This window comes from Chlorocebus sabaeus, chromosome 2 (genome assembly GCF_047675955.1).
Source record: "Chlorocebus sabaeus isolate Y175 chromosome 2, mChlSab1.0.hap1, whole genome shotgun sequence".
Classification (NCBI taxonomy): Eukaryota; Metazoa; Chordata; class Mammalia; order Primates; family Cercopithecidae; genus Chlorocebus; species Chlorocebus sabaeus.
This window is the reverse complement of record NC_132905.1, coordinates 14,618,596-14,634,811: the sequence shown is the minus strand read 5'-3', so window position 1 is coordinate 14,634,811 and position 16,216 is coordinate 14,618,596. Positions and strand designations below refer to the sequence as shown.

The window sequence follows — 16,216 nt, the reverse complement described above, 5'->3', positions numbered from 1 at the left end:
TTATCAGGTCTACTTCTGCCTAATATGTCTATGTATTTATATAATGTCTCACTACAAAAAAATACATAAAAGAGGTCTAATTGGCTTAAAGAAAAAAAATCAAATACTTTATCAGAAAAATAGAAACTTTAAGCCCAAATGGTTTTTCAAGCTCACATGACTTAAGTAAATCTTTAACAAATAAGCTGGTTTTTAAATTATTGGTAAAATAAAATTAGAAATGGTTTCAGCATTGTCAATATACATTATTTATTGTTTATTAGTCAAAGGGTTTTATATTTATCTCTGCTAGATATAGGTGACAAAATTTGGCATGAGGATTATGAAGCTATAAATCCAGCCCAAAAGAGAATTATCGTTGCATAACTTTTTGATAAATAAGGCATTTAATATTGTTTCTTTAATGAAAACAGTTAAATCCTGAGTTATTGGTAAAAAAACAAAAAACACACATGTATTTAACTTTAAGGTTCTTACTTAAGTAAACATCTGAAATTCACAGCTATAAAAATGATTAACAGGGAAATAACTTTAAATAATGACTATCACAGTTTTCATAAGTAATCTAGGTAAACTATTTTTACAAATAAACTAGGTAAATGTAATGAAATAAATGCTTATAAATAAATGTCATATAATTCAGAATCTAAAGTGATATTAAATTAAATAATAGATACCCATTAAATGTCTGGGTCCTTTCCAATTTTTCCTTAAAAAATTATAGAAAAACATTTTTCTTAAAGAAGTGTTCTTATTAAAAGGAAATAGTTTTGTCTAATTCAAAGGTTGTTTATTAAACAAGATAAAACATAAAAGTAAATAAGAGAGATGTAAAGAAAATTATAAAGGGGTATCTTTGGCAAGAAAGGTTAAAAGAAAAGTAATTATATATGGAAAGAATCCTGTAAAAATTTTTTGTCCTAAAATAAAATGATTGCTCATTTACAAAAGAGAGATGTTTAGGATAAAACAGGAAGCATGTTGTCAATGGTTTGTGTAAGTCATAATAAGGTTTATAAAAAGAGAATTTATGAAAAAAACTTTATGTGATCAAGTTGACTATAATTAAAAAGAAATTATTTATAATAGTCTTTGTAGAGTTTGGGTTTTGATATTAAAAATGCACTAATACACTAAAGAATTGGTTAGAACAACATTTTCTTAAGGAGTTGCTTTACTCATAATAAAGTTACATGAGATTTTAATTTTTTAACCCAAAAGTTCAACTTTTATTGCATCTTGCTATTTTCAGCTTTCTCTCCCCTTTGAGGACTGAGAGAATAATTCTCTCCTTCATCATTTTCGTCAGCTCATATAAATTTTTTCCCTCAGGTCCTAACTGTTGTGGCCTGATGCTAAAAATGTTTTATCATAAAGGTCTAAAGGAAATGTTTTCGTCCAAGATAACATTCTGTGCTCCTGGCATTTCTTAATATGTCCAAATTGTTCTGTGTTTTGATTTGCCTAGGAAAGCTGATATAAAAATTTTTTAATGATGGTTATTACATCCATGTAACTTTCTGTAATGTTTTTAAAGTCCTGGTGCTGTTAAGTTAGAGGGCTTTGACTCCTGGGTCTAAAAAGGACACCGAGTCCTGTGAAATCTTAAACACTGGTAGCAGTTAAAGCCTCACCTTCAGACCTAGGAGATGACATTCAAAATAAGCTGCATTTGTGAGACACGGAGCCAGAAATGAAAACTATTCAACCTCTCTAGGCCCAGGGACTATCATGGAAGAGGTGGGCATATGAGATTGTAAGGGCTGATTTTGAGAGATTAAATTAGTTCAGAGTTTCTCTATTAATTAAGCATTAACATCAAGGGCACATTGATGCAAGACCAGCATCTGGACTCCTGTGTCAGATTAACAAGGTTTTCCTGAAGCATTATTCCACCCTGTAATTAAAAAATTATAAAAGTTTAGAAAATGGTTTATGGAAATTACATCTTAGGGTCAAGATGATTAAAATTTAATAGATTTGTTTATAAGATTTGAGAAACAGGATTTAATTGGCCTCATGCTGTCTTTATTAGAGCTTATTATTTGGGAAATTAAGTCTCCTCTCTCAAAGAATAAGGTTTTTAGCCCGGGTGTGGTGGCTCATGCCTGTAATCCCAGCACTTTGGGAAGCTGAGGCGGGTGGATCACTTGAGGTCAAGAGTTCAAGACCAGCCTGGACAACATGGGGAAACCCTGTCTCTACTAAAAATACAAAAAAATTGGCTGGGTGTGGTGGCAGGCGTCTATAATCCCAGCTACTCGAGAGTCTGAGACACAATAATTGCTTGAACCTGGGATGTGGAGGTTGCAAAGAGCCAAGATTGCACCACTACACTCCAGCCTTGGTGACAGAGTGAGAGTGTCTTGAAAACAGAAAAGAATAAAGGTTCTTGCTTTTTTTCTGAAATCTCTGAGTTATACCTTTGGCTAAATGAATGACTTATTTTATAATAACCTGTGATCCTATTTTGTGATATCAAGTGTTTTAAACTTTCTGCATTTGACACACTTTCCAAAATAAAACAGTAAATTCACTAATTTGACCTCATCGATTTTTCAGCATTAGTCCTCTGAAGTCCAAAAAAGACACATTCGGCTTATTTGGTAAAATAAAATCATACAGGAAGCACTGTCAAATATGAAATGGTGTTTAATCTTCTTTGGATTATATTTATATAAATTAGTTGTTTATATAAATGAGTATGTGTTCCAATATTGTATGAGATTCCTGTGATTCTGATATGTCTTAGTATATATCTTCAGTAGTAATTATGATTATTATGTAAAACTATTGTATACCACAGAAGTAACCAAATTTCCTTGTCAATCGTGTCTTTATGGCTGTTCTAAGACTTTTGTCATCCACAGTTGTTTTAGTTTCATCCTTTTATAGGTGATTTATAATCAGCTGTAGAACTCTGAAGAGTACTCTTAAATACTCTTCTGACAACCCTAATTGTGCCATCGGAATAGAGAGAAAAACTTCCTGGGCTGTCATGGAGAGCTGATGTATTCATGAGGATTGTTAATCCAGTCTTGAGCACAACAGGAGCTATTCGCATGAACTGAACTAACAGGAGATTGAAATAATCTTTTATGAGTTTTTGTTTAAAACATTTATTGATTCTTTTGTTTTACAGAGTCAAGAAAACTTTCTCTTCTTTTAAGCTGTTTATAGCTTTTAGCAATTTTATCGCTAAAAGTTTATTGCTTTTAGCAATTCAGTTAGCTGTTTGTAGCTTTTGGCAATTCAGTAAAGTATACTCTTATGAGGAAAATTTAAAACAGAATTTCTTTCTCTTTACCTATTTTTCCAAAACTTGGAAACTATTTGTGAGTATTCTTAATTTATGGCAATGTAGTTATTTGTGTAAGTTCAATAAGCATCTTTTTTCTTTTATAACAGGGCATAATTGAAGACACTGTTAATTTTACCAAGGCTTTAACTGGAATGACATATTTTCAGACTTCTTTGAGAAAATGAGGCTGAACTATAGAGCTAATAAAAGCCCCTTGGAAAAACTGGCTTCATATACCCTGTCCTTTACAGGGTCCTGACCTGTGGAAAGTAAAGAACGTCACTTTCTGAATTCACTCAATTCATACAGGTATCTGCAGGCACAAATAAATCCTTGGCTGGGTGTGAGGCTTTTAAAAAGGTCTAATCTTAGATTCCTTATGGAAAAGCTTCCAGCAAAGCCAATTTCAAAAAGAGAGAGCCCATATGGCAAATGATTAGTCTTGCTTCACTTTATGCAAATAATCAAGTCAAGTGTAATAGAACTAAAATTTATTTTACAAATAAATTGGTCCTACTGTGATTTTGTCTTTAATACAATTGGGGAATTGGGGAGAGAAAAGTCATGTTTCAAAATTAACTATAGTACACCTGTTATTAGATTCTAGCCTTGTCTAATGTTTTTCAATTTTTATTATTTTCTACAATTTGGACTGAATTCTAAAACTTCTCCTGGCTACAGTTCTCCAAAATAATGTTTTCAATGTTTTCCCTTCTTTCTTTTTTTTCCCCCCTCATTTTTTCTGATGTGAAATCACTGAAAGTTAAGCTGTGCTTTTCTTAAAGCCCTATAAGCTGAACTTAAACTTTGGAAGAAAATAAAAGCAATCTCTTTATATGCATAAATAATTTTCATACCTGCCTACTGATATATGGACTTGAGAGTAATATGGCCTCTATCAGTTTTCCAGGCTTGTTCTTTCTTTTTTTTCTGCTTATTTCCTCCTTTTTTCTTGTTTTCTTTCTCTCTTCCTTCCCCTATATTTTCTTTGTGCAATGTGAGACTTCACAACCTACTAAAAATGAGCTTTCCTAACAATGTGGGACCTATTTGTCTAGAAATAAACCATCCTAGACATGAGAGATCAGACAAAAACTAACACCAGACACTCATTTTCTTCTAAAATGCTTTCTCCAAAAGATCTTAAATAGAAAACGGGGGCAGGAATACATGGTGGTTCATGCCTGTAATCCCAGCACTTTGGGAGGCTGAGACAGGAGGATCACTTGAGCCCAGGAGTTCAAGACCAGCCTGGGAAACAGAGTGAGACCCCATCTCTACTTAAAATTTAAAAAATTAGCCCAGCATTGTATAACACATGCCTGTAGTCCCAGCTACTAGGGAGGCTGAGGCAGGAGGATCGCTTGAGTCTGGAAGGTTGAGGCTGCAGAGAAAAAACCCTGTAGGAAGAAAGAAAAGAAAAAAAAAGAAGAAAAGAAAAGAAAACCAGGGAGAAAAGAAAAGAAAACCAGGGAGAAAGGAAAATAAAAACTCAGGACACCAATTCACTCTGCCGTAAGGAAAAAATTAAGCTGAAAGCTGAGTCATGCAAGAAGCTGCCTTTCCTTTTGTTCCTAAGCAGATAGCTACAGATAAAAGGTTCAATATCTCCATAGGCAGCTACTCTACGCTCACCTTATTTTATGTAAAGTGCCAATTTACTGTGCATGAGACGAATATATTATTGACTATGACCTTACCCACTCCTTTTCTCTTGTGACATGTGGATTACCATACCTTCCCTCTTTCTCTTACAGCCCACCTTTCCCTCTTTAAATATTGAAACCCTCAAAGTTGTCTTTGGAGAAAGGCACAGACCTCTTTTCTGGGCGTGTCCTTAACCTTGGAAAAATAAACATCTAAATTGATTAAGACCTGTCTCAGACACTTTTTCGTTCACAGGTACCACTTCACCCACCAGGATGGCCATAATAAAAATAAAAATTTTAAAAAAGGAAAATAAGGCTGAGCATGGTGGCTCATGCCTATAATCCCAACACTCTGGGAGGCCAATGTGGGAGGATCACTTGAGCCTAGGAGTTCAAGACCAGCCTGGGCAACATGGTGAGACCCTGTCTCTACAAAAAATACAAAAATTAGCCAGGTGTGGTGGTGTGCACCTGTAGTCCCAGCTACTCAGGAGGCTGAGGTTGGGGGATCGCTTGAGCCTGGGAGATGGAGGCTATAATGAGCTGTGATTGCGCCACTTGACTACAACCTAAGCAAGAGAAAGAGACCCTGTCCCCACCACCAAAAAAAGGAAGAAAATAAGTGTTAGCAAGGATGTGGAGAAATGAGAACCCTCATACATTGCTGGTGGGAATGTAAAATCGTGCAGCTGCTTTGGAACACAGTCTGGCAGTTCCTCCAAACATCAAGCATAGACTTACTACAAGACCCAGCAATATACCCCAAAGAATTGAAAACATTTGATCTTATACAAATGAATACACTATTATTTTAAGCAGTGTTAGAGGCGTTCAAACCAGAGCAACTCCATGTTGAATAGGAGCTGGGTAAAATGAGGCTGTGACCTGCTGGGCTGCAATCCCGGGAAGAAGCATTCTTTTTTTTTTTTTCTGAGATGGAGTTTCGCTCTTATTGTCCAGGCTGGAGTGCAACAGCACGGTCTCAGCTCACTGCAACCTGCACCTCCCACGTTCAAGTGATTCTCCTGCCCCAGCCTCACAAGTAGCTGGGATTATAGGCATGAGCCACCATGCCCAGCAAGTTTTATATTTTTGGTATAGACAGGAGTTCATCATGTTGGTCAGGCTGGTCTCGAACTCCTGATCTCAGGTGATCCACCAGCCTCCACTTCACCAAGTACTGGGATTACAGGCATGAACCACCATGCTCAGCCAGGGAACTAGGCATTCTTAATCACAGGATGTTTTCAATTAAGGGAACAACGTGTCAGGATGGCCGAGTGGTCCTAAGGCGCCAGACTCAAGTTACTGCTTCGATTAAGGGAACAGGTTAATAATGCTTACCCCACAGACCCAAGACTTAACAGATCCAGGACTTAATAGACCCAGGAAATGTCCTGATGTCCCGATATTTTATGAACAAAAGCCTTCTTAGTTTAAGAATAAGTTTTGCTTTAAAGATAATAATATAGATTCTTATGGAAGACTGTAGGTAACAATCCTTTGTCACCAGCCCTTGTGGTAGAGCACATCTCTCCCATGATTTTTATCTTCTATCTAAACAAGAAGAATTGTACCTAAGGCAGACACATTCCTCCTCTTGCCTTCGGGAATGCCCTGGTCTGTCTATGGTGTGGCCACTCTTTCGTTCCTTTACCTTCTTAATAAACTTGCTTTCACGTTACTCTGTGGACTCACTCTAAATTATCTCTTGCATGGGATCCAAGAACCCTCTCTCGGGGTCTGGATCAGGACCGCTTTCGGGTGACAGCAGCATTATTCATAATAGCTGAAAAGTGAAAACAACCCAAGTGTTCACCGAGTGACGAATGGATAAACAGAATGTGGTGTATCAATGCCATGGAATGTTACTCAGCCACAAAAAGGAACGAAGTACGGATTCATGCTGCGATGTGGGTGAACCTTAAAAACATTAAGCCCAGTGAAAGAAGCCAGACACGAAAGGCCACATATTGGATTAATCCACTTATATGAACTGTCCAGAATTGGGAAATCAATAGAGACAGAAAATAGATTAGCAGTTGCCCAGGACTGGAGGAGGGGGAAATGGGGAGTGACTGCTAATGGGTACATGGTTTCTTTTAGGGGTGATGAAGATATTCTAGAAGTAGATGACGGTGGTGATTGCACAACCCGGTGGATATACTAGAAACCATTTAATTATATACTTTTTTTTTTTTTTTAAGATGGGGTCTCAGTCTGTCGCCAAGGCTGAAGTGCAATGGCACGATCTTGGCTCACTGCAACCTCCAACCCCCAGGTTCAAGCAATTCTCTGCCTCAGCCTCCTGAGTAGCTGGGATTACAGGTGCCCACCACCAAGCCTGGCTAATTTTTTGTATTTTTAGTAGAGACGGGGTTTCACCATCTTGGCCAGGCTGGTCTTGAACTCCTGACCTCGTGATCCACCCACAATCTCAGCCTCCCAAAGTGCTGGCATTACAGGTGTGAGCCACTGCACCCGGCCGAATTATACACTTCAAAAGGGTAGCTGGAGTGCAGTGGCACGATGATAGTTCACTATAACCTCAAACGTCTGGACTCATGCAATCCTCCAGCCTCAGCCTCTCGAGTAGCTGGCACTATAGGCACATGCCATCACACCTGACTTTTTTTTCCTATTGTTTTTAGAGACAGGGTCTTGATGTGTTGCCTATGCTGATCTTGGGCTCAAGCACTCCCTGCTTGCCCTCCCATAGTGCTGGGATTACAGGCATGAGCCACTATGCCCAGTCCAAAAGGGTGAACTTAATGGGATATGAATTATATTCCATTAAAGAAAAAAGAAAGCAGAGTGGTGTGAGACAGTGAGGGGAGCCAGTTTACAGAAGGTGGTCAAGGAGGGCCTCCTCAGGAGATGCCATGTGAGCAAAGACCAGAAGTATGTAAAAGGAGTGCTCTGGGAGGGGCAGGGAGGACAGTGTTACAGGCAGAGGCAACAGCAAGTGCAAAGGCACTGGGGTGGGAGCATACTCGCTGAGGTTTTCAAGACAGCAGGAGCCAGCACGGCTGGAGTGGAGAACGTGGAGGCGAGAGGTAGGCAATGATGCTGGAGATGACCTTGGGGACCACGAGGGCCAAGGCCAAGGTGAGAATCTGGCTCCTCTGCCACGTGGGACAGGGATCCACTGGAGGGTTTGAAGCAGGAGCCAGTAAGTGATGTGACCACACCTTTAAAGGGTCATACCAGAGAAAGACAAGAGGAAGGAAGGAGATGTGTCAGGGAACTACCAGCAACATGGTGGAAGCAATGGCTATGGTCCCTGGGGAGCCAGACCTGACATCTGAGTCTCCCACTTTCAGCACAGGGGCTTTTGTTCCACACCCAGCAGTTCAGCAGCCACTTCTCTTCCTCCTTTCCCCTTCCCTCTCTACCTCCCTCTGCCCCGTCTCCTGCTCCCACTTTCCCTCTACCTGGCTGCCCCCAATATAACCCAAAGGGTAGGACAGGTGGTGGACAGGAACAAATGGCCAGATTTGAGGGCCAAGGCTGGGAAAGATGGGAGCAGAATCAAAGATGAAATTTGAGGGCCTAGGAAGTGCCTCTCCCAACCATTCCCTCCTCTCCACAGCTCATCCCGGCTTCTCTAGTCAAAGAGGAGACTTGCAAATTTGAGCTCTATCAGTCTAAGGAGGTACAGGGCCTTTCCTTGCCCCTCATTTTCTTGTGAGCCCCTGGGCTAAGGCCACTTCTCCTGAAGCCTCCACGTGTCACGCTGCCCGAGTAGCCTTGGAATAACTGGCTCATGCCAGCCCCCTTCCAGCCCAGGTCAGAGCCTGGCAAACTAGACTCAGGAGCAGTCATTTTTCCATAAGAGGCAGGAGGGCATGGTCATGATGAGTCCGAACTTTAGCACCATACTTCCTGGCTTCAAATCCCAGCCACGCTTCTTGCTGGCTGTGTGACTTAGCTTCTCCATGCCTCTCTTTCCTCATCTATAAAATGGGAGCAACAATGCTACCGACAGCATCAGGCTATGCCAAGAATGAGGGGAGTTACAGAGCACCTGGCACCTGGTAGCTGTGGGGCAGCTGAGAAGCAGGAGCAGTAAGATTCCTGGGCACCATTTACCTAGTGCCAACTACACATCAGGTGCTATACTTGGCATTTTCCAAACATTTCCTTGCTTGGAAATAATGGCTAACATTTAATGAACCCTGATGGTGTGAGAGACACCACTCTGAGGACTATCCCAGTGACTCAATGAATCCGCCCCTAACCTTAGGAGGAAGCAATTATTACTGCCAGGCCCATTTTACAGAGGAGGAAACTGAGGTGCAGAGGGCTAAGTCACATGCCAGAGGGCCCACCATAGAGGACTTGGGTTTCTAATCCAGGCAGGTCTGGCTGCAGTGACCCCCCTCTTGATACTACCCTGGCCCCCAGTCACCCTAAGTGGGCATTTTGCAGAGAGATTTCAGAGACCTCCTCAAATGCAGGCCCTGAAATTTTCTCCTAAATCATCTTTGCAGGTGGGAGTGGGCTTCCCTTCCCTGCCTTTCTCCTGGCTGTGGCCGGAGCTCCCCAGCGAGCCAGGTGTTATTCCTGGCAGCTTTCCTCTTTCCCCAGAAAAGTCCCAAGGAGGCGTGGACAAAGGCAGGAAGCCCGGAGCCCAGGCGCCTGACCCCTGACGCTGGCTCTTCCAGCCCCGGGCCCTCAATCCAACTCAGGCTGTGGCCACATTCCAGGGTGACTCAGCCCGTGGCCAGCGGGGGCGAAGGAGGCTGTTTTGGGGCCTGTGGGCTCTAGCCTCACCCACAGACACTCTCACTTTTTTAGGCACTGCCAGGCCCTGGCTAGCAGGGCAGTGGGCCCTGACCTTTCCGTCCTCGTCTCCTGCCCACACAGCTGGTTTCCTGCCGACCGTGGGTCAGATCCCAAGGCATCTTTTCTGACTCCCCACTGGAGCCCCATCATGTGGGTTCCTCAAAAAACTGCCCATTCCTCACTCACTGACCCCACGGCCACCCCTACCGCCTGCCCTGGATCTGTCTCTCACGTGACCCTTTGTGAATCAGGGAGAGGAGTCAAGGATGGGATGTCACCCGCCTCCGTGCCCCCTGAGGTATCGCATCTTCACTAGATGGAAGAGCCATGAAGGGAGGACGTGTTGTCCACTCCAGCACTCAGAACAGTGCCTGGTCTGAATGAATCATGTATGCAGTCAGTGTTCAATGGGCAGCACCTGCCTCCCAGAGTTGCTGAGAGGGTTAAGAGAGCCAAGGCAGGTTAAGCGCCTGACACAGAGTCCATCTTCTAGATTGTCCAGAGCAGAGGCTGGCATGGTTCATCTGTGCAATGTTGGGTAGACTGCCCAACCTCTCTGTTCAATCATTTCAACTTAATTCAGGGCCTTAAGCTCTGGGAGGATTTGATGGGGAACAAAAGGGTTGCTCCAGCTCAGCTGTTAAACAAATTTCTGTTTAACCCGCTTAACCCATTCTTCCCCCAGGGCTCACCCACAGGCCTCCAGGGTTTTCAGTCTGCCATTAACAGGGTTTCCCAGATGCTCTTCCATACCTGCCCCGCACTGCTACCACTGTGCAGAAAAAGCACATGGCCTAGCCCTAGTTTTTACTTTCTGGCTTTTGAAATAGATACAAATTCACAGAATTATTTCTCAGCATAGGAAACAACAGCAGAGGAAGTAGAGTGGTAACTAGAGTAGCTGCATGTTGGAGAGGCAACAGGGAGTAGTGGGGACTGTGGCAAGGTTTAGAGAGGGTGCTACCACTGAGTCCCAGGAAAGTATTGCTAGATCTTCCCATTTTTCACAAGAAGTTGGAAATCTAGATTTTTGTGTATGGAATCCCCCCGTTTTCTCCTCTTGTCCCACACAGCACAAACCCAGCCCATCCAGGGCTGAATCCAATCATGGACTACTGTTGGGTGACCTCTGATCAGTGCATGTTAGAATGAGACAGATTTATTTGTGCCTATAAATTCTGCATCTTGCAAGGGCCCAGACCAGCCACTGGGCCACAGGGACCCTCACTTGATGCCACTATGCCTTCTGGACCCCCAGAAAAGGAGCCTCCCAACCAAGAAATCCCTCTCAATTCTCCCCATGGTGGTCGCACAAGCCCAAAGAAAGATGCAGTAGCCTGGTGACATGGCTGGGGCTTGAGAGACCACCTCCATGAGCCACCTCAAAGTACAGATAAACTGAGGCCTGGGAAGCAAGAAGAATGTTTCTGATACTCACAAGGCAAATCAATTAGCCTCAATGGACCCACAAGCCATAGTCCTAACTCTCAGCTCACCACCCTCATGTTCACTGAATGGGGCTTGAAAATTCTTGCTGTAATTGCAGAAATTTGAATTTAAACTGGGAACTAGATGATATTAAGAATTATCTTTTTATGTTCTCAGGCAAGAAAATAGAATTGTAGTTGTCATTTTTTTATGCATTCTGAAATATTCAAGGGTGGAATATCATGACATCTAATTTTTTTTTTTTTTTTTTTTTTTTTTTGAGATGGAGTCTTGCTCTGCTGCACAGGCTGGAGTGCAGTGGCGTGATCTTGGCTCACTGCAAGCTCCGCCTCCTAGGTTCACGTCATTCTCCCACCTCAGCCTCCCGAGTAGCTGGGACTATAGGCTCCTGCCACCGTGCCTGGCTGATTTTTTGTATTTTTAGTAGAGACGGGGTTTCACCGTGTTAGCCAGGATGGTCTTGATCTCCTGACCTCATGATTGGCCCGCCTTGCCCTCCCAACGCACTGGAATTACAGGCCTGAGCCACCACGCCTGGCGTACATCTAATATTTTTTAAACAATGTTAATGACTATCAAATCAAGGTATCGGTACATGGGGGTTCTTACTGTATTCTTTTTCTTTTTCTGTATAGTTGAAATGTTTCCTAATTTAAAAGTTTTAAATTAAATTCTAGAGGTAAAGATGGAGTTGCTCACTCTCAGAAGCAGTGGTTTCTTACTGGGATAAGCATGAATGTTGGAGGGGCCTAGATGTGGAATATAATATTTGTATGACTTTGGGAAAGTCACTTCGTCTTTTTAAACCTCAGCTGTATGATAAAGGTGGTGGAAATTACCTCAAGCCTTGGTCAGGATAAAGAAATGAGACGAGGGAGCTGCAGAGCCTTGCTTATTTCAACCCAAACTGGATCACCATTCACAAGGCATCAGGGTCACCCACTTGTTCCACTTGTTTGTCCTTCTTTAAGAATCTTTTGCTTATAGTTGCATCTCTTAGTATCTTAAGGCCACACAGTTCTAAGACTTTTAAGTGTTCAGATTACCAGTATAAAGTGTGGGAAGAATGAGAATTCATTCTTCCTGTGAATTAAAAATTCTTGCAAAGCCAGGCGCGATGGCTCACACCTGTAATTCTAGCACTTTGGGAGGCTGCGGTGGGAGGATCACTTGAGCTGAATTTGAGATCATCCCGGACAACATAGCAAGATGCCATCTCTACAAAATATTAAAAATTAACTGGGCATGATAGCACACACCTGTAGTCCCAGCTACTGAGGAGGCTAAGATGAGAGGATCACCTGAGCCCAGGAGTTCAAGGCTCCAGTAAGCTATAATTGTACACTGCACTCCAGCCTGGACGACAGTGTGAGATACTATCTCTAAAAATAAAAGCTAAAAATTCTTATAGCCCAGAGTTTTAATCCAGACAGACCTTGAGCAAGTTGCTTAGCCTTTCTGAGCCTGTTTCCTCCTCTGTAAAATGGAGATAACCAGAGTGTCCCTAGCTAAGCTGGAAGGAGAAAGTGAGATTAGGGATCTAAACTGGGGTCCCCAGGGTCCATGCACCTGCCTTCAAGCTGCCAGTGACCCTCATTCCCACACTTCTCCCCACTACCCCCTGTTGACCCTTCCAAGGTGCCCACAGATATAAAAATCAAAGGCTCAGCAGGGCACAGTGGTTCACACCTATAATCCCAGCACCTTGGGAGGCCAAGGCGGGCTGATCACCTGAGGTCAGGAGTTCAAGACCAGCCTGGCTAACATGGCAAAACCCCGTTTCTACTAAAAATACAAAAAAAATTAGCCAGGCATGGTGGCACGTGCCTGTAATCCCAGTTACTCGGGAGGCGAGGCAGGAGAATCACTTGAACCCGGTAGGCAGAAGTTGCAGTGGGCCGAGATCACACCATTGCACTCCAGCGTGGGCGACAAGAGCAAAACTCCATCTCAAAACTAAATAAATAAATAATAAATAAAAATTTTTAAAAACCAAAGGCTCATCCCCAAAGATAAATTTGCTCTTCAGATAGTTAGCAAGAACTAGCCAAAATAATTTAAACTGGCATTTCTTCTAACCCAGCAACTCCACTGTTAGCTACTATGATCATCATCTCCATTTTAAAGATTGGGAAACGGAGGCAGAGAACAGTTACTCAACTTGACCACATTTCCACAGGCTGAGAATTTTCATAGGTCAAGAATGCCGGGCTGGACACGGTGTAGCTCACGCCTGTAATCCCAGCACTTTGGGAGGCTGAGACAGGCAAATCACTTAAGGTCAGGAGTTCAAGACCAGCCTGGCCAACGTGGCAAAACCCCTCTCTCTACTAATAATACGAAAATTAGCCAGGCATGGTGGTGTGCGCCTGTAATCCCAGCTACTCCGGAGGCCGAGGCAGGAGGATCAATTGAGCCTAGGAAGCAGAAGTTGCAGTGAGTGGAGGTCATGCCACTGTACTCCAGCCTGAGTGAGAACACAGCACATTGAAGTAGTAGAAACACTGGAAACAACCTAAGAGTCCATCAAAGGGACAAAAGAAGGCCAGACACAGTGGCTCACACCTGTAATCCCAGAACTTTGGGAGAGCCAAGGCAGGCGGATCACCTGAGGTCAGGAGTTCGAGACCAGCCTGGCCAACATGGAGAAACCCCGTCTTTACTAAAAATACAAAAATTAGCTGGGCATGGTGGCACATGCCTGTAATCCCAGCTACTGGGGAGGCTGAGGCAGGAGAATCGCTTGAACCCGGGAGGCGGAGGTTGCAGTGAGCCGAGATTGTGCCACTGCACTCCAGCCTGGGCAACAAGAGCAAAGCTCCATCTCAAAAGAAAAAAAGATCCCGCAACTTATTCACATGATGGAAGACATTCTCACAGAGAGAATCAAAAGAATGGATTCGATCTCCATGTAGCAAAAAGATCTGCTTGTAGCAAAAAGAACAGATGTCAAAACTAAAATCTGGAGTGAAAAGAGCAAGCATCATAATGTCTGAAAACATTTCTATACAGTGTATTGAGAAAGCCTGACAATTCGGAAAAATAATTCATTTCTTCACTGAGACATTTATTCACTGTCTTTTCCTTTTCTTTGACTACATAGTTGTAAAGATGTCTGGAGGTTGAAGAAAAATACAGTGAGCTTATTGTTTGAATATTTAACTAACATATTGTTTAAAAATCAAAAAGTTCCCAAGGTTTCCGGAATTTTCAGACACGAATGTAAACTAACTCTCTCTTACATGGCTCTGTATTAGCTACAAGCTCATGTCTGTGTATGTAAGAGTAATTTTTAAAACATCCGGGAGACTGAGGAGGTATGAAGACTAAAGTCAATGTGATAACTTGGGGCCGGATCCTGGAACAAAAGAGGACGGTAATGGCAAAAGTGATACATCTCGTAAAGTTTGAAGTTTAGTTAAGAGTAACGGACCAGTGTTGGTTTTTAATTGCGGCAAATGTCCCGTAACAATGTAAGATGTTAACAATAGAGCAAACCGGGTGAGAGAAATACAGGAACTTTTTGCACGATCTTTGCAACTTTCTGTAAATCCCAAACTAGTCTAAAACAAAAAGTATATATTTTTTAAATATGGAAGGTTCTACCCAGACTGAGCAACAGGAGAGGCCCAGAGAGGGAGAGAGGACTGGACTTCAGGGGCTGGGGGAGGGTTAAGGGGCTTCGGTCTTATCTATAACAGGATAAATATCTGTTTTAAGTCGAATATATTCAGCTATACCTTGTGCAATTCAAGTTAATTTTAAAAATATTTTATAAAAAGGAGAACTACAGCTATCTCCTTGATTCGAGGCTGTCTTTACTTTTTTTCCTAAATCACAGATGCTCAATGGAGCTGGGAAACCTTTGGGACCAGGAGGCTGTGACATCTGGCCCTGGCTCCGTTCTGTCCAGGCTGTGGGACCTCAGGGGAAGGCAGAGCCCTTCACAGGCCTCAGTGTCTCCCTGGCAAATGAAATTACTAAGCCCACCGACCCCCCTCTTCCAGACAGGGAATCCGGGGAGGGTGATTCCAGGGCATGATCAGGACATCCCCCAGGGCTCTGCACTCCGCTGGCTCAACACTCCCATCTGTGTAATGGGTTGAGGAGCGAGGCTACCCCTACAGGACTGCGGAAAGCAAGGCAGGGTGTGACAGCGCGTGGGTGGGTGCCGGGTGCAGGCGGAGGCTGAAGAGTGGAGAGTGCTTCTTCCACCCGGGCCACGCCGAGGCTGTCCCCGCACCGCTCCCCGCCCACAAACCTAGGTCCTCACCTGAAATCCCCTCCCAGGTCCCTGCCGTCGCGCTGAGGGCCAGACCCGGACTTGTCGAGGTGGGTGATTCGCCCCGGGGCACCTACCGGACCCCAGACCGTCCCACCTTACACCTTTTTGGCAGGGGCCGCACTGCCTGGCCCCCTCCTCCGGGTGCGGGGCCCCGGGACTCCCACCTCCAAGGGTCTCGCCCTGCCCGGGATACTGGAGTGGGATTCGGGCCGAGCTGGCGGCGGGCTCTGAGACCCCTGGGCTGCAGCCCGGGCGGGAGCCGCCCCCTTTGTCTGGCGGGGCCGAGCGGAGCAGGACACTCACCGCGTGCGGCGGCGGCTCAGTAGCAGCAGCAGCAACAGAGCGGCCAGGAGGCCGAGTAGCGCGGCCCAAGTCATCGCGGGGCTGGCGGGGCTGGCGGGGCTGGCGGGGCTGGCGGGGCTGGCGGGGCTGGCGGCCTGGCCCACTCCCAGGTAAAGTTCCCCGCCCCCACCCGCCGCGCCCCTCCCACTCCGCCCACCCCGGCCCGCTTTGGGGCGGGATGGCGGGGCGGGGCGGGAGGATGGGGCCCTCCGAGGTCCGCAGGGGTCGGCCCAGGGCGCTCTGGGAGAACCCCTCTCCCCGCAGCTCAGGCCGGGATGGAAAATGTGGGAGGGAGGGGAGGGGAAAGGGAGGGGAGGGGGAGGGGGGCGGAGGGGATGTGGTGGGCTGGGGAGTGACCAAGGGGAAAGGAGATTGATGGGGGACGGAGGGGGATGTGGTGGA

At 44.4% G+C, this 16,216-nt stretch overlaps 1 protein-coding gene across 1 annotated transcript in view; it reads right to left on the bottom strand.

Moving 5' to 3' along the window:
- Positions 1 to 15,908, bottom strand: part of PTGIS (prostaglandin I2 synthase) — a 67,855-nt gene extending 51,947 nt beyond the window's left edge. Inside the window, exon 1 of the mRNA XM_008014482.3 lies at positions 15,776 to 15,908. Within this exon, the coding sequence (XP_008012673.2) occupies positions 15,776 to 15,849 (74 nt within the window). The 5' untranslated portion in view covers positions 15,850 to 15,908. The remainder of the gene's footprint in view (positions 1 to 15,775) is intronic.
- Between the last annotated feature and the right edge of the window lie 308 nt (positions 15,909 to 16,216).